Source organism: Primulina tabacum, chromosome 18 (assembly GCF_025594145.1).
Source record: "Primulina tabacum isolate GXHZ01 chromosome 18, ASM2559414v2, whole genome shotgun sequence".
NCBI classification, from domain to species: domain Eukaryota; kingdom Viridiplantae; phylum Streptophyta; class Magnoliopsida; order Lamiales; family Gesneriaceae; genus Primulina; species Primulina tabacum.
The window spans coordinates 32,571,634-32,590,933 of NC_134567.1; the positions used below are offsets into that span (position 1 = coordinate 32,571,634).

The 19,300-nt window shown below is 36.0% G+C and overlaps 2 protein-coding genes across 4 annotated transcripts; one reads left to right on the forward strand and one right to left on the reverse strand.

The window, feature by feature from the left end:
- Positions 1–6,301: 6,301 nt before the first annotated feature.
- On the reverse strand, positions 6,302–11,770 carry LOC142532164 (uncharacterized). Its single transcript, XM_075638428.1, has 2 exons — positions 11,312–11,770; positions 6,302–6,786 (listed from the first exon to the last, which is right to left on the reverse strand). The coding sequence occupies exons 1-2, from the start codon at positions 11,663–11,665 to the stop codon at positions 6,574–6,576; spliced, it is 567 nt and encodes a 188-aa protein (XP_075494543.1). The 5' UTR covers positions 11,666–11,770; the 3' UTR covers positions 6,302–6,573.
- Positions 11,771–11,811: 41 nt separating this feature from the next.
- On the forward strand, positions 11,812–18,951 carry LOC142532163 (uncharacterized). 3 transcript variants are annotated; one of them, XM_075638427.1, is made up of 9 exons: positions 11,812–12,050; positions 12,124–12,175; positions 12,282–12,355; positions 12,503–12,604; positions 17,510–17,671; positions 17,827–17,878; positions 18,310–18,383; positions 18,488–18,577; positions 18,707–18,951. In XM_075638427.1, the coding sequence occupies exons 1-9, from the start codon at positions 11,923–11,925 to the stop codon at positions 18,717–18,719; spliced, it is 747 nt and encodes a 248-aa protein (XP_075494542.1). In that variant the 5' UTR covers positions 11,812–11,922; the 3' UTR covers positions 18,720–18,951. The 3 variants fall into 3 exon arrangements, with proteins under 3 accessions (XP_075494542.1, XP_075494540.1, XP_075494541.1); XM_075638425.1 differs by having other exon boundaries at positions 11,813–12,050; positions 18,702–18,951; XM_075638426.1 differs by having other exon boundaries at positions 11,816–12,050; positions 17,531–17,671; positions 18,702–18,951.
- Positions 18,952–19,300: the final 349 nt, after the last annotated feature.

The window sequence follows — 19,300 nt, forward strand, 5'->3', positions numbered from 1 at the left end:
GATGTTGTGACCGGCTTCACCATGCTGATAGAATCGGTGCCTTAGATATCCCTGTCGTAGTTGAAGATCTAGCCATGTTTCTGGCAAGAGCAGAGGTGGATGAGGTCTTGACCCCAAAGCACTTGGAAGAGATTGGAAACCAGTTCTTTGAACAAAATTCAGTGGGAAATAAGGTTATTTCAATGGCATTGTCCATGTTAAAGGTTCGGCTTTCGGGGGAACGTATTCTAAGGTGCTGGGGTGGTGGAGGGAGCTATAGGAACGGATGGACTATCGAAGACATGAAGGACAAAATGGGAAGATTACTAGAAGAGTTTGAATGTGGAGGTGATACGAGAGAGGCATGTCGATGCATAAAGGAGCTAGGCATGCCATTCTGTCGATCTTCACCAAACCAACATATTTTTTCGTACTAGGAATGATCACGTGCGATGCACGTAGGTGACTAATAATGAAAAATAAAAATTTAGATAATTTTTAAAATCGTTTGAATAACATCTTGTTTATAAGTATTTATTAATCTAAATATATAAAAACACAACAAATAAAAATACATGATAACGATAAATCAAATATATTCATTTATTTATATAACATTTTTCAATTCGTGTGATTATAACATAATGATAGCTATATCAAATTAACAAAGATATTTTTCATCCAAATATTATTCACAATGGAAAACAATAATAATAAAATTAATAGAATAATGAATATTGCTAAAACCAAAATCACAATATTTTTAAATGAAGTGCATAGTAGCGATTATCAAATAAAATTCTCTTAATTAACTAAATTATCATAATGATATTAAAATAAAACCCCTAAGATTGTTATTAAGTTAAATATCAATTTTGTTTTTGCTAACTTTTAACTCCTTGCGAATTTTGTTTAACTTTCTCCTTTTTAGAAATATATATTATACATAGTTAATTTATATCATAATACATCATTTGAAAATTAATATTGACGATTAATAATTTTATGTTAAATAAAATTTTAAAATAATATCAATCAAATAAATATGTGTAGTAAAACACATATACGTAACATTCAATTTAAAAATATCATATATAAAAAATTTAATTTCTAACAAATGATAATAAATTAGCACTATAATTCATATTTATTATAAGAATTATCTTAATTAAAAAAATTATAAAGATTATCTCATAAATTTAATACAAAAATATAAAGTAATTTTCATTCTTTTTAATTTCTCATCAATTTCTTTTTCTATGAATAAAGTTGAAATAACTCAAAATAATCAAATTATATTGCAAATACAATATTAGAAAAATTTGCAAAAGAGCCTATAGAATCTGCATGCTCTCAATATCCATTTTAATTGGAAAAACACCATAATAAAAATGACATTTTCTCACATAGTTTTTATAACACTTGTAGAAAAGTGTAAGCTTGAGATATATATTGAGACATTAATTAATATCATAATTTATTAAATTAAAAATATAAAAAAGTATCATACTAATGTATTTGTAATAATTTTTTGTCAATTCAACTAAATAATGAAATAAAGTTATTCTCATTTTCCATTTCAACTCTTAAATCAGAAAATTAAAAATTCACCAAAATAAATAAATGAAACATTAATTAAGTAATGGTGTGTAAAAGTGTAACTAAGAAAATTCACAAATCAAACTCATATATTATAGTTATATAGATCTGCTAACTTTTAACCCCTTGCGGATTGTGTATAACTTTCTCTGTTTTTTTTAGAATACATATTATAGAGAGTTAATTTTATATCAGAATGAATCATTTGTAAATTAATATTGATGATTAATATTTTATGGTAAATACATTTTTTAAATAATATCAATCAAATAAATATGTGTAGTAAAACACATATATAAATAAAATAATAAGTAATACAAAGTTAAAAAATATCATATTTAAAAAATTAATTTCTAATGAATTAAAATAAATTATACTATAATTCATATTTATTAAAAAAATTATCTTTGTTAAAAAGGTATAAGGATTATCTAATAAATTTAATACAAAAATAGAAAGTAATTTTCGTTCTTTTTAATTTATCATTAATTTCTCTGTCTAGTTGAAATAAATCAAACTACTCAAATTATATGTAAAATAAAATATAAATTTTTTTTGCAAAAGAGCATATATAATCTACATGGTCTACCATAAAGAATGACATTTTATGAAGTTTGATATGTGTACTAAGACATTAATTAAATATAACAATTTGTGAAATTAAAAATAAAATAAAGTATCATATTAATGTGTTTGTAATATTTGTCGTTCATTCAACTAAAATAATGGAATAAAGTTATTTTTATTTTCAATATCAATCTTTAGATCAGAAGATTGAAAAGTCACATAAATAAATAAATAAATAAATAAATAAATAAATAAAACATTAATGGGGTAATGGTGAGTGAAATGGTAACTAAGTAAATTAACAATTCAAACTCATATCTGACCTAAATAAATAAATAAAACATTAGTAAATTAATAATTCAAACTCACATCTCACCTAAATAAATAAATAATAAAACATTAATGAAGTAATGGTGAGTGAAATGGTAACTAAGTAAAACATTAATGAAGTAATGGTGAGTGAAAGGGTAATCAAGTAAATTCACAATTCAAACTCACATATTTATAGATAATATAGACTAGTGCACCGACGCACGCGTTGCCTGCTTGTATAATATTTTTTATAATTCATTTGATTTATATTTAAATGAGGATCAAAATATAATATAAGAAATAACGATGGACTATACTGTAATTTTGATATATAGATTAAAAAATAAATTGAAATATAAAATAATAAAAAAATGAGGATCAAAATATAATTATAAGAAATAGCGAGTGACTATACTCTAATTTTGATATATAAATTAAAAAACAAATCGAAAAATTAAAGAATAAAAAAATGATCTCAGTGAGAATTGAACCTATGACTTAAACTCCAAAAAACAATGATTCTATCCCCTGAACTACATATAACTTACAGTAAAACTTTAACATTTTATTAATATATATAATTATTAAAACAGACCATGACACCAAAGTTAGTTACTCTAAGGGTCTTAAACTTAATAAAATAGTATAGAAGTATAGATGAGTGAAAGGGTAATCAAGTAAATTCACAATTCAAACTCACATATTTATAGATAGATAGTATAGATGAGTGAAAGGGTAATCAAGTAAATTCATAATTCAAACTCACATATTTATAAATAGTATAGAATAGATAGTATGGATGAGTGAAAAGGTAATCAAGTAAATTCACAATTCAAACTCACATATTTATAGATAATATAGATACATGTTAAGGTTTCTCTTTGCAGTGCGATATACAGCGAACTTGCTTTCATTAAAACATATTGAATTGTTATTTAGTTTCATTAGAAACTTTATTGATAAAATCGTTAACATATTTAAAAAATAAATATTGTTATATTATCATACAATTTATTTTTATTTTTAACTTCTTTCTGTTTTGATTCATTCCAATTATCATACCATAAACTTTATCTTATTAAACAAGAGTGCATTCATAATTCTAAGTTTTAATCATAATAAGTTTGATATATCCACTGAAAATATTTATTATTATACTCTATTTAAAATATTATATTATAAAATGTCTTAGTTGTATTAAATTTATCAATTTCAAATAATTTACTGTAAATAGTTCATAAATCATACTAAGATTTTGTTTTACAATTTATTCGATTAATAATAAGCCTAATTTTATTACTCTAAACTTATAAAGTTAAATTATTAGTCTATGAATTCTCTTGATTAAGTATAATTATTTAATTGATTTTTATAGATATGTCAATGCGAAAATGCAATTATAAGATATGAATAAATTTTATTTATTTATCATGCTAGTTTTTTAAAAGAATGTTTCGCCATAAAATATACAAGCTTAATCAAATTAACATTCGGCTTAGTAGAGTGAGGTCATATTATTTTAATGTATCTCACCCTTTAAAATGAATTATTTAGTATGTTTTTGTTGAGTTTTATTTATTGATTATGCTATTTTTTTCAATAATAATTTTTAAAGTTACTTAATGCGCATATGACTTAGTGTTATAAATTTTGGGGGGAAAAGTATAATTTGAGAATTTATGTTATGTTATGTTATTTTATTTTAAAGATCATTTTAATATAATGATCTGCAAGTTAAATTCAAAAATGTAATCGTAGTTAAATAATGTAAATTCAACTTTATTTCAACAGAGTTTTGTGTTCAAATGGTCAAATCCTTCTAAATGCATAAATGCTAAAAAAATTATTTGTTAACTCCACAAATGAGCCCAGCTCGAGCTCGAGAGTCATATAGATGAGCATATTCACATATATGTAGACGAGCCAAATTCGAACCAAATAAATGAGCCAAACTCGAGCTTCAGATCATTTCAATATAATGATCTGCAAGTTAAATTAAAAAATGTAATCGTAGTTAAATAATGTAAATTCAACTTTCTTTCAACATAGTTTTGTGTTCAAATGGTCAAATCCTTCTAAATGCATAAATGCTAAAAAAAATTATTTGTTAACTCCACAAATGAGCCCAGCTCGAGAGTCATATAGACGAGCATATTCACATATATGTAGACGAGCCAAATTCGAACCAAATAAATGCGCCAAACTCGAGCTTCATCTTGCGAACCATATAAATAAACATGTTTGCGAACAGTAAACAAGCCGAGCTCGAGAAAAAGCTAGCGAACTCACGAGCCGAATATAATTAAGCTCGAGCTCGACTCGATAAAATTATCAACCTCAAGCTCGGCTCAATAAAATTAACGAACGGTCTCAAACGATCTTTTTATCGAACCAAACTTCGACTAGCTCACGAGGATTTGATTCAGTTTATAAAACACCTCATATGATGAAATTATTATAATAATTTACAATAATATATTAAAGCCCAATATCATAAGAATTACCTCACATTCTTGCGACGTTATTATTTTTATTAGTATCACGTACATTATTAATTAGTCACACAAATGATTTATGGGTGCAAACGAATCGAATCGAATCAAATTAAATATTTCTGAGTCGGCTTAAAAATATTTGAGTCGCATTAAAAAATATTGAATCTAGTCAAACTTGAACATGTTCGATCCTTTTTTTGAACTGAACTCGAGCACAAATTATTATGTTTGATAGTTCACAAATTGTTCGCGAGATTTAATATTTTACAATTTAATATAACTGAACTTTAAATAAATATATTTAGATCATTTCGATAATTCATTTTCGATCAATAGTGTGAATAACTCATAACATGTTCGAATGTTTCGAGCTAAACTCGAGCTCTAATTGAACAAAAAAAATTAAAATTTTCAAGCTTTGAATCGAACTTGAGATCGAATATATCTAATTTGAGGCAAATTCGAGGACTTAAAATTTTCTTAATATTCGACTCAATTTGGTTCGTGTGCACCCTTAATTATTGATCCCCTCGTATATCAATAAATTGAATAGAAAGGGCCAATATCTAAAAATTGGAATAAAAATAAAAAATCATATTATGTATTCCTGGCCAAAATTGATAAAAAGAAACCTGCTGAGAACAAAATTTTAATATATTTCAATCAAGCAACGTTCGAACTTTAGGGCGAGTTTGGATACAAAAACTGTAACTTTTAAAAACATTTAAATTAATCCAACTTTTAAAAGTGCTTTAATTTTGACATTAGGATAAATGTTACACAATATTGTTTTTATTTTTAAAAAGATGTAAAAGTAGAACCCGAAGCCCCCAAACCAAAATTTTTGGCTTCTAAAAAAACTCTTAAATAATGTTTTTTTAAAATAACTTTTGTAATAAAACAATATACTTTTTAAGAAAAGTGCTTTTAGTCCGTTGTTTTCTCCAACCAAAGGCTCTCTTAGCCAGTGTTTTCATAATCATACCAGACTAATCTGTTAGACCTGGAACAGGTCACAAGTCACGAGTCTAGTCCGGCAACTTCCAAAAATCGTTTTATCGATTAAACCGATCAAACTAATCAAGAACCTGTAGACCGGTATTGAACCAGTGAACCAGTAATAAACCTGTTGGATCCGTTCACATTTTTAAATTTTTTAATTTATTTTGGTTGTATGTATGTGTGTATATATATATTTTTATTATTTATATACACATTTAAGATCTTTAGAATTTGAATATATTATTTACTATATCGTATTATTATTTTATATAATATAACAATGTTCATGTCCGACCATCCGGATAAACCTGTCCGACTAGTTGAACCACTATTTTAAAATAGATCAGTTTGATAATCAATTCGGTTATGAAATTATTGCTCTTAGCAAGCGTCAATTGTAATGCACATTTTTAAAGCAGTCGTTATACAATGTCAAATGAAGAAATGCTTCTTCAGAAACATATTTGTTCCTAGGCCTCGGTTTCTTATTGCAAGAAGCACTAATTAAATAAACATCTCCAACCAAATCCTGAGGGAAATTAAGTATATGAAGCAAAAATAACAAATGAAACAAAAGGTTTATTTGGAAACTTTTATTCAGAGCCAAAGCTCTATAGGCTCACTGTATGAATTTGTCCAGAAATCCCTTGGTTCTCTTTCTCATTCGAGTGAAAACAATTACTGCACAGGCTAAGATCCATGGAGGGATTCGACTGCCTGAGAAGCTCAACTTTTTTGCCCATTCTGGTGTCTCTTTCACTGCGATAGTGATCATGACGGTTATGGTAACAATCCCTAACAATATCTTGGTAATTGGATTGATAAGTGAGTCCTGAAATTATTAGGATCATAAAACCAGTTAACATTCTCATATGGCTGGTAATTGCAAATAGATCATTTATGAGCAAGAGAATTTGAGCATCTTTATCAGAAGTTTAAACACAATAGCATGCTGCACAGCAGAGGGTTAATGCAAGAACAGGGAAATATTATGCAAAAGGTTCATTGTTTGCATATTGCTCATCAAAGTCCTGGTCATGTCCGCGTAACTTTAAATCAATCTAATACTTTACCCGTTATTTTAACAAAGCTTGCACCTTCATGAACAATTTTAGAAATATTAGATGTAAAAGAAGACAGGGGGCTTTGCTATGATTGTACAGAGGCTATGCCCTGCCATTTAACTTTCTTTTAAATAATTACCTCTATCAAGGTCATGATATAGCATCAAATAAGGAATTTTTCAATAGGCCTGTTCACCATAGAGCTAGAAAGAAGAAAACCCGTATCAACAGCAAAACAGTTTTATTCCATAGTACCAATTCCACACCGAACTTTTATGAAAACCCTTCAAGGTTTATATTTTTCATTATTAAGAAAAAGTTGAATGAAAATTTGAAGTAAAATGAAGTTGAAAGGAGTTGTCTGTGGTATAGATTCAGAGATGCAACGACTTGTACACAACAAGTAAAAGGACCTATCCAGAACTAGAAACAAGTTTTGGAAACTAGGACTTGAAAGTGCAAAAGGGCTAGAGCCTTGGGCGGAAAGGAACTGCAGGAACTGTGGTGGACTGGCAGTCTATGAAACTGTCCCATGGAAATTTACATTTGCCAGTGGCAGTGTATACAGCTGTCTCAAGGAAATAGGTTCCATCGAGCATTCCCTAGTGTACACAGAGCCACTCATGGCCATATATGAACTAGGAAGTTCATTTTGTTCTCAATCTCTTATAACAAAGGGTAGATATGGTTATCCCACACAATCGTATAATGATGCGATCCTGGTAAAATGGATGAGCAGGGTCAGGTGCTCCACCAGATCGAATCAATAATGTTGTTCAGGAAAATGAGCAAGGTAGATGACTCTGTGAGCTATAGCTTCCACTGTGACCTGCAGACAGGGAGATGAAACTCGTGAATGGGCGCCAGAGGGGTGTCCGGCGTTGCCACTCCGATGCTTAAGTCAGCAGGTGAAGATGATAACCAGTGTAGCTTAGATGAAAGTAAAGGCTACTGGTGTAAATATGTGTGTGTTAACATATGTGTTGGTGAATGAATCATTCTCCAAAACTAGAGAAGAAGAGGAAGCCAAAAGTCCTTCAAATGAATTACATACCTGCTATTTATATGAGAAAAGGTAGTAGGTACCTTGTTTCCAGTGCCTACTTGCCACTTCCTGTCACGCCACCCTACTTTTCCATCAAGTCACATCAATAGGATTCTGTCAGGTGCGCTTCTCGAGACAAGATCTTATCTTCTGAACCACTCGAGTGCGGCACTGTTATCGAGGTGCCCGGGTAGAATACCTCTCGGGAGATTTATACAAGAGCCCGGGCCTATGACTGCCCGGAGAGTAGAGCATGGGCTTGCACCTGCCCGGCTCCAGAAGAATCCATCTGCAGACTCACTCGGATTTGGGAATCCATTTGGTATTACAGGGTCATCCATGACCCGGGCTCTTACGGGGTATCATCACTCATCCCCTAAATAGTCGGGCTAGAGTCATACTCGCTGTCCCGATCAGTCATGCCTGGATTCCCAAAGAGATCATCAATCTTGTTCTATAAAAGCATCGGGGGCTTCATGTCTCCCAGAAATGGGATGAAATGCCGGAGTCTCGTGTCTTATGGACTTGAGATAAGATGCCGGGGCCTCGTGCCTCCCGGTCTTTGCATAAGATGCCAGAGCCTCATGTTTCCCGGGCTTTGCATAAGATGCCGGGGCCTCATATCTCCCGGACTTAGGAATGGTCAAGGTGCGGAGCCCCGAGCCAGGTTTTAGAACCTTGGGCTTATGAATAACCAAGGTGCGGAGCCTTGGGCCAGGGAGCATGTCCCGGGACTTGGGAATGGTCGAGATGCGGAGCCCCGAGCCAGGTTTGAGAACCCTAGGCTTATGAATAACCAAGGTGCGGATCCTTGGGCCGGGGAGCATGTCCCGGGACTCGGGAATGGTCGAGGTGCGGAGCGCCGAGCCAGGTTTGAGAACCCTGGGCTTATGAATAACCAAGGTGCAGATCCTTGGGCCGGGGAGCATGTCCCGGGACTTGGGAATGGTCGAGGTGCGGAGCCCCGAGCCAGGTTTGAGAACCATGGGCTTATGAATAACCAAGGTGCGGAGCCTTGGGCCGGGGAGCATGTCCCGGGACTTGGGAATGGTCGAGGTGCGGAGCCCCGAGCCAGGTTTGAGAACCCTGGGATAATGAATAACCAAGGTGCGGAGCCTTGGGCCGGGGAGCATGTCCCGGGACTTGAGAATGGTCGAGGATGCGGAGCCCCGAGCCAGGTTTGAGAACCCTGGGCTTACGAATAACCAAGGTGCGGAGCCTTGGGCCGGGGAGCATGTCCCGAGACTTGAGAATGGTCGAGGTGCGGAAGCCCCGAGCCAGGTTTGAGAACGCTGGGCTTACGAATAACCAAGGTGCGGAGCCTTAGGGCCGGGGAGCATGTCCCGGGACTTGGGAATGGTCGAGGTGCGGAGCCCCGAGCCAGGTTTGAGAACGCTGGGCTTATGAATAACCAAGGTGCGGAGCCTTGGGCCGGGGAGCATGTCCCGGGACTTGGGAATGGTCGAGGTGCGGAGCCCCGAGCGAGGTTTGACAACCCTAGGCTTATGAATAACCAAGGTGCAGAGCCTTGGGCCGGGGAGTATGTCCCGAGACTTTGGAATGGTCGAGGTACGGAGCCCCGAGCCAGGTTTGAGAACCCTGGGCTTATGAATAACCAAGGTGCGGAGCCTTGGGCCGGGGAGCATGTCCCGGGACTTGGGAATGGTCGAGGTGCGGAGCCCCGAGCTAGGTTTGAGAACCCTGGGCTTAGATAATGTGCTGGGGCCTCGTGTCTCCCGGGCTTAAGATAATGTGCCGGGGCCTCGTACCTTCTGGGCTTAAGATAATGTGCCGGGTCCTCATACCTCCCGGGCTTAAGATAATGTGCCGGGGCCTCATACCTCCCGGACTTTGAATAATGTGCCGGGGCCTCTTGTCTCCTGGACTTAAGATAATGTGCCGGGGCCTTGTACCTCCCGGGCTTAAGAGATTTTGCTTTACCTGCTGTATTAGTTTTATTAAAAACCAAATCATTAACCTGGAAATACTTAATCCGAATTCATTTTCGATACAGTGAAACTTCTCTGGTTGAGCTAAATTAGGTGACTAATATAGCTGCATGCTAATGAGTGCATAGCAAATGCTCTTCATGCCAATCCGGGATAGCTGCTGAGCTTTGAGCCCATATGAAATCCACATATAAGATCTGAGTGCCGAGCTGGTCGGACTTGTATGCTTGCCAAGCAGAGTTGGGCTTACTGTGATGCTGAGCAAGGTCGAACTTACTTTTGAATGGAAACCAAATCTACGTCTTGAGCTCAAGATTCACACAAACGGCGCCAATGATGCGATCCTGGTGAAATGGATGAGCAGGGTCGGGTGCTCCACCGGATCGAATCAATAATGTTGTTCAGGAAAATGAGCAAGGTAGATGGCTCTGTGAGCTATAGCTTCCACTGTGACCTGCAGACAGGGAGATTAAACTCGTGAATGGGCGCCGGAGGGGTGTCCGGCGTTGCCACTCCGATGCTTAAGTCAGCAGGTGAAGATGATAACCAGTGTAGCTTAGATGAAAGTAAAGGCTACTGGTGTAAATATGTGTGTGTTAACATATGTGTTGGTGAATGAATCATTCTCCAAAACTAGAGAAGAAGAGGAAGCCAAAAGTCCTTCAAATGAATTACATACCTGCTATTTATAGGAGAAAAGGTAGTAGGTACCTTGTTTCCAGTGCCTACTTGCCACTTCCTGTCACGCCACCCTACTTTTCCATCAAGTCACATCAATAGTATTCTGTCAGGTGCGCTTCTCGAGACAAGATCTTATCTTCTGAACCACTCGAGTGCGGCACTGTTATCGAGGTGTCCGGTTAGAATGCCTCCCGGGAGATTTATACAAGAGCCCGGGCCTATGACTGCCCGGAGAGTAGAGCATGGGCTTGCACCTGCCCGGCTCCAGAAGAATCCATCTGCAGACTCACTCGGATTTGAGAATCCATTTGATATTCCGGGTTATCAATGACCCGGGCTCTTAGGGGGCTATCATCAATATAGAAAGGCTGAAATCTTAATGGAAGTAAATTGAATGCAATCCCACATAACTGAACTACAAAACTCTTGGGAAAAATGAGCATGGTTATTCATAATCCTCTTGTGGTGCCTCGTGTATTGAATTGATAAAAAAAATTAATAGAAAAAGTTCGAAGTTGCAGTCAAAATCCAAGTAAAAGAAAAATCAATCCAACGCAGCTCACATAATAAAATATCTATGTTTATTCCAGTATTAGATGAGAAAAGGAGATGTTTCACCTTGGGCTCGCCATCAATATAAATAAGGGCGAAGTCGCTGTAGGTAAGCAAGGAGCGGCCATTCCGTTGATTGAAGCGAATAGGAACTCCGCGGCCGGAGCCGGGGGAGAATGCATAAATGGACTTGAATCCATACTTATCGAGAATTTCCCGGACCTCGAGCTGATCCTGGTCCCAGCCGCCGAGGCTAGTTTTGTAGACATCGATCGGGCCCTTGCCTTTTTTGTAGACGTGCAACTCGGCTTCAGGAACTTTGGTTCTCACTGACCGGTTCTTTTTGAGATTGGGTCCAGGGCTTGATATCAGCGGCGTTGCCTCCTCTTCTTCCACGATTTCTCCGACGGCCATGTTCATTTATTTATTTGTCTCCTCTTCTGTTACATTACATTACGGTTCTTATTAGTTATTACCTTTCTATGTTTTCATTTTGATCCCTTAACTTTTGAAAAGTTCGAATTCAACCTCTCATAATTATGTTTTAATTAATTTGGAATTTATGTGAAACAACAGAGGCAGACGTGGATTCTTGTGATCCATCCCATCCATACATATGCAAGACCACATCACACCAAAAAGTCTGAATATTTGGAGATTCAGAGATCATCTTGTCCATGGCAGCGCCGTCACTTGCAACTGTGCTGAGAAATCTGTTCGTGCTCCTGGGATGTGGGATCGCTGCAACTGTTATTTACACAATTGCCACTGATGGCCTCCCTTTCCGCAAACAACTCCTCACACTGTTAGCAACGGAATTTCACTAATCTTTTTTGTCCAGGGAAACATCTTCTTAATTACGTTTTGATTTGATACAGGTGGATGGCAGCGACACTTGTTGATTTTTATATTAATATCCTAGTAATAGGGGTATGTATCATCAATTTCATTACTTGGTTTTGATTGGAAAAAGGATCCAAAACTATGCCTCTTCTCACGAGAAGCTCCATATTTATGTTCCATATCACATTGTCAGGCATGGATTGTCTACAAGGAGTCAAACTGGATTCGTACAATTATTTGGATAGTTTTGCTTGTATGTCTTGGAAGGTATGTTTGCTGTATCTTTATCCCATTTAGTGTTCAGATTGTATGCTTAAGCCGTTGACATATTCCTCTCGTATCTTTTCTAACACGGATTTGTACACAGCTCGTATACCAGTGAATGGTAAAGTATGTTTTTTTCTTTCTTTGCAGCATTACTACATGTGGATACATTGTTTTGCAGTTCTTCAAGCTAACTCCACAAGAATCACTGCAAGATCCTATTTACTTTGTTTTGCTCAGAACCAGAAAAAAGTAAGGAACAAATTTAAATCCTCTGTATACGATTGTATCCTTACTTTTGTGCGTTCTTGCAAGTTTGGAATGGAACTGAAATTATGAAGTCTCTGTTGTCTGGCAAACGACTCTTTCCAGCATGTTTATGCTCACTGATTGTTACGCTGTCATCTTACTAATTGAGATCGTTTTCTTTTTATTGAAGAATGAGTCAAAGTTTATTTAGTTTACGTGTCATGCTAGTGGCTCAAGTTTATTGCTTAGTCAATTTGGTTAAGATTTAGTGGATCTCATAGTTGGATAAGGGGATTAGTGGCTTAGTGATTAATATTTGTTTTTATTTGTTTCACTCTGTTTCTATAAATAGCATATGTAAATGGGTCTTTAATGAATGAAGCTGAGGTTCACGTAAACAGCAGTGTGTCTTTGTCCTCCTCTTTAATATTCTTCTTCTCCAACATTTGTGGTATCAGAGCACGGGTTTGAGAGAGAGTAGAGTGCAAACACGTGAGTTGAGGGATACACCTTGAGAAAGACTTTCATGGCCAACAGTACTTCTGCAATGGGTGCTGCACAACCACTTATTCCAATTTTTAAAGGAGAAGGCTATGAATTCTGGAGTATTCGTATGAAGACTCTGCTCAAATCTCAAGATCTTTGGGACTTGGTAGAACATGGGTTTACCGATCTTGACGAAGAAAGCAGGTTGAGGGAGAATAGGAAGAGAGATTCAAAGGCATTGGTAATTATGCAGCAGGCTGTTCATGACTGCATCTTCTCAAGAATCGCATCTGCGACCACGTCAAAGCAAGCATGGTCAATTCTGCAGAAGGAATTTCAAGGTGATTCAAAAATCATCGTAGTGCGGCTGCAGTCACTTCGACGAGACTTTGAAACCTTGATAATGAACAAGGGAGAATCAATTGCTGATTTTTTTGTCAAGAGCAATGGCAATAATCAGTCAAATGCAATCTTATGGAGAGAAGATTACTGACCAGACCATCGTTGAAAAGCTATTGAGAAGTTTAACTCCAAAATTTGATCATGTTGTCGCTGCAATAGAAGAGTCTAAGGAATTGTCAGTTTTTTCATTTGATGAACTAATGGGGTCTTTGCAAGCAAGCCCATGAGTCAAGAATTAATAGGTCACTTGAAAGACATGAAGAAAAGGCATTTCAAGTGAAGGAGGCAGTCTCAAAACTTGGAGAAATTGAAATCTCAACAACTAGAGGCCGTGGAAGAGGAGGATTCCGTGGTCATGGTCGTGGTCGAGGTTTTGGTAGAGGACGAGGCAGAGGTAGATTCGACCGGCAATCGAAGTACACCAATGAGCAAAGAACTAACAAGAATGGTGTTCAATGCTATCAATGCAAGGGATATGGGCATGTAAAAGCTTATTGTCCAAACAAAGACCAGCAAGTGAATTATGTGGCAGAGAATGAAGAGGAAAGTAAGCTTTTTATGGTTCGTTCTAATAATGAAAATAATTCAAGTGGTGTGTGGTTTGTAGATAGCGGTTGTTCAAACCATATGACGGGCACAAAATCCATGTTTAAAGAGCTTGATGAGACACAAAAGCTGAAGGTGCAGCTTGGGAATGGTAAAGATGTGCAAGTTGAAGGGAAAGGTACAGTAGGCATTGAAACCACCAATGGTAAAATAAAGCTACTGCACAATGTTCAATTTGTACCTGATTTGGGATATAATTTGCTTAGTGTGGGACAATTAATGTCACGTGGATATTCTATTTTCTTTGATAATGGTGAATGTTAGTAAGGAAAAGAATTCAGGAAATACTGTTGATCACCATCAACATGACGCAAAACAAAATGTTTCCGCTGGAAGTTTCACGCATTGAGAATTTTGTTCTTGTTGCTGATGGAAAAGTTGACTCAATTCTATGGCATTTGCGATATGAGCATCTCAACGTCAAAGGTCTGAGATTATTAAGTGATAAAGGTATGGTTTTCGAACTGCCTAAGATTGGTTCTATCAGTTTATGTGAAGGATGCATATATGGAAAACAAAGTAGAAAGTCTTTTCCTGTTGGAAAGGCTTGGAGAGCTTCAAAGTGTCTTGAATTAATTCATGCCGATTTATGTGGACCTATGCAGACTAAATCTTTTGGTGGGAGTCGTTATTTCTTGCTTTTTACTGATGATTATAGTCGCATGAGTTGGGTTTATTTTTTAGAAAACAAGTCTGAAGCATATGAGAAATTCAAGAACTTTAAAGTTAAAGTTGAGAAACAAAGTGAATCTTGCATCAAAGTCCTTCGCACAGATAGGGGTGGAGAATTTGTGTCCAAAGAGTTTAATATTTTCTGTGAAGAAAATGGCATTCACAGGGAATTGACAGCTCCTTACACTCCGGAGCAAAACGGCGTCGCTGAATGAAGAATCGGACTGTTGTAGAGATGGCAAGAAGTTTATTGCAAGCAAAAAAACTTTCAAATGATTTCTGGGCTGAAGCTGTGGCAACATCAGTATATTTATTGAATATATCTCCAACAAAGGCTGTCATGAATCGAACTCCATTCGAAGCTTGGCGTGGCACAAAGCCGTCTGTAAGTCATTTAAGAGTCTTCGGTTGTATAGCTTATGCTTTGGTGAATTCTCAATTTCGTCAAAAACTTGATGAAAAATCTGAAAAATGCATTTTTATTGGTTATTGCACTGAATCTAAAGCATATAGGATTATACAACCCTCTTAATGGAAAGTTTTTGGTGAGAAGAGACGTAGTTTTTGATGAAAATGCAAGTTGGGATTGCAATGAAAAAGTGCAGGAACATATTCCTTGGATCAATGGAATATCTTCAAATGAACTTCAAGAGCCAACTTCAACAAATTCTCCAGCTAGTTCTTCTACGGCTTCTCTAATTTCATCCTCCTCAACATCATCAAATTCTCCCCGCACATCACAAAGTCGAAGCTCTTCGGATGAGAAACAGCAGAAAAGGTTTAGATCTTTGACTGATATATATGAATCCTGTCACTTTGCTCTTACTGTTTCAGATCCTATTTCATATGAAGAAGCAGCTGAAACTGAAGAATGGCAGAAAGCAATGATGGATGAATTGGCAGCAATCCAAAAGAATGAGACATGGGAGATGGTGGATTTACCGGAAGGAAAAAATGCAATTGGTTTGAAATGGATTTTCAAGACAAAATTTGGTGCAGATGGTAGCATACAAAAGCATAAAGCCCGGCTTGTGGCTAAAGGATATGCACAACAATATGGCATTGATTTTGAAGAAACATTTTCTCCGGTAGCTCGTTTTGAAACAGTGAGAATTATCTTGGCATTAGCTGCTCAATTACAATAGAATGTGTATCGATTTGATGTTAAGTCTGCATTTTTAAATGGAAATTTGCAAGAAGAGGTTTATGTAATACAACCAGAAGGTTTCATTGTTGAAGGCAAAGAAACAAAAGTGTACAGGTTGAGAAAGACGCTTTATGGATTGAAGTAAGCTCCTCGGGCATGGTATAGCAAAATTGATGCATATTTTCAGAAAAATGGTTTTATGAGTAGTGAAAATGAGCACACTTTGTATGTGAAGAAAGAAGGTAAATGAGTTTAAAGCATTTACACAAGCTCCTTTAATTCTCTTGTGGGCGAGTTTATCAGCCCACTTTGTATGTGAAAATGAGCCCACGTTGATGATATCATTTACACAAGCTCCTCTAATTCTCTTGGGGCGAGTTTAAAGCAATTATGATGAATGAGTTCGAAATGTCGGACATGGGTTTACTACATTATTTTCTTGGACTTCAAGTTCAACAAGCAAAAGATGGGATTTTTATTTCGCAACAAAAATATGCCAATGATCTCCTTAAGAAATTTGGCATGATGAATTGTAAACCTACTGCCACTCCAATGAATATCAATGAAAAATTGCAGCATGAAGATGGGGCAGAGATGGATGATGCAAAAAGGTTTAGGAGCTTGGTTGGAGGTTTGATTTATCTACCACACACTCGACCCGATATTGCATTTTCTGTTGGTATGATTTGCAGGTTTATGCAACATCCCTCGAAGATTCATTTTGGAGCAGCAAAGCGGGTCTTGCGTTACATTGCTGGAACAATGGAATATGGGATTTGGTATTCGAAAGTTTCCGATTTCAGAATATGTGGCTTCACAAATAGCGATTGGGCAAGTTCCTTGGATGATAGGAGAAGTGTTTCAGCAAGTATTTTTACTCTTGGGTCTGGAGTAATCACTTGGAGCTCAAAGAAGCAAGCCACAGTAGCGTTATCTTCCTCGGAGGCTGAATACATCGCAGCCACTGCAGCAGCGTGTCAAGTCATTTGGTTGAGAAGAATGTTAGCTGAACTTCAACAAGAACAAGAAGGACCAACTGAGATTTACTGTGACAACAAAGCAGCAATTTTCATGACAAAAAATCCAGAATTTCATTCCCGAACAAAGCATATTGATATACATTTCCATTTTATTCGTGAGTTGGTTGCAAAGGAGGAGATAATGTTGAAGTATTGTAACACTCATGAGCAACTCGCAGATATATTGACAAAGTCCTTGCCAAAAGAGAAGTTTGTCTACTTTAGAGCTTTCCTTGGTGTGTGCAACTTTGAATCAAGGGGGAGTATTGAAGAATGAGTCAAAGTTTATTTAGTTTACGTGTCATGCTAGTGGCTCAAGTTTATTGCTTAGTCAATTTGGTTAAGATTTAGTGGATCTCATAGTTGGATAAGGGGATTAGTGGCTTAGTGATTAATATTTGTTTCACTCTGTTTCTATAAATAGCATATGTAAATGGGTCTTAAATGAATGAAGCTGAGGTTCACGTAAACAGCAGTGTGTCTTTGTCCTCTTCTTTATTACACTTAATTTCTGCCTAATATTCTTCTTCTCCAACACTTTTTCATCCACCTTTTCTTTTCTTATTAATTGTTTAGTGATTGTCTATCAACTCTTAGAGATGGAACAGATTCAAAGGGCAAACTTTCAGTTGTTGGAGCTAGGGTTCTTTTTAGTGTTTTGGGTTGTCTTATGCTGGGAACATTGATTTACAGTATTGCAATTGACGGATCTCCGTTTCGCCAAGAAGTTTTTACTCCGTGAGATTTTATTTTCCTGCTCTATTTTACGTACAAAATTACATTTTTTTAATCAAAATGATTTTATATCGTACTTTTATATCTTTCTTTTCCAATGTTCCAATCCACTTTACCAATATTTTTTGGATTTGTCTAAGAACTCAACGTGTGCACAGGTGGCTTTCAGCAACACTGGTTGATTTCTATGTCAATGCTTTCGCTCTATTGGTACTTCTCAATGCAAATTCTTCAATATTGCAGTTGTATTTTCTAATGTTCTGACATAAGGTGCAACTTCACAGAAGTATTGTTGTATGTATTCGTAATTCTTGAATAGAAATTGTTTTTGTACTGTGATCTTGATTTTGAATCTTGAGGCAAAATTTTCTCAGATACCCGTGGCTACACATAGTATTTAAGTATTATGCATCATCACCTATTTTTGTCTTTCTGAAGAAATCCCGTTTGTATTTGGATTGTGGCTCTCAGCAAGTGACAATTCTTTACTAATCTTTTCTGGATTAGTGGTGTAATTTGATACATCTCTTTTTCACAGAAAACATATTGTTATGCTTGAGTCGAGCAATATCCACGTACATGGCATAATACAATAGAAATTATTATATTTATACATATATATGTGTTGTTTGTGCTCCTAGGTTTGGGTGGCATACAAAGAATCAAATTGGAGAAGTGCAGCAATTTGGATCATTTTGTTTATTTGCCTTGGCAGGTGATTTGTGTTTGGATGCAGTTTAATGATATTGAACTATATAAAGTCTACCCCTTTATTCTACCTGACTGATTTTGACGCATATGTCTTTTTTTTCGGTTCAGTGTGACGACGTGCAGCTACATTGTCCTACAACTATTCCACCTCTCCCCTCATGATCCCGTATTTCTTATTGTTTTCAGTAGCAGCAACAGGTTAAGTGTTTGATGATATTCAACGTTGTATGATTTATTGAACAATTTCGGTTTATGCATATCTTTCTATTTGTGCTGTCCAGTAAAACTTAAGAAGCACATTTTTTTGGGTTGGTTCTGATAGGGCAGAAAATGGCTTTGAAGGAAGTTTGCAAGCACAGTAGGTCAAACTGCAGAATATTGTGGTATACGTGACATTTTGCATGGATGACCGTGCAACAGCTGGATGGAGCTAGTCATAAATGTGAAGATGGTGGTGAATATTGAAAATGATACAATAATCGATTGACAGCTTGAGGCTGTGTTTATTTTTCATTTCAAGTGGATTTCTTCACTTATATAATATCATCTGTTCCATTTTGTTAAGATTTAAACTCTCTGTCTCCCTTATCTGATTTACATTCCTCTTTAATCCTTGATACTCGCTAGTGGCTGCTATTGGTATGACTGAAATTTTCTAGCGATAAGTATATTAAAATTTCATTTGTACATGCTAAATGTCAGCTGCAGAAATGATCAAATATTTTCATCACGTTCAGAAGAATCTGGCATTAATCCTCCGTGCTTTGAGTGACGACGTGCATGGTTCTTTACTTCCAGGTTTGGATGGGAAATTTCATGCTACTCTTAAGGTGCATTCAAAAGTTGCTCATTTATCCTCACATGTGGAGGGACAACATCCTAAGGGTAGCTTCTTATTAAATGGATTGGATGATGCGTCAC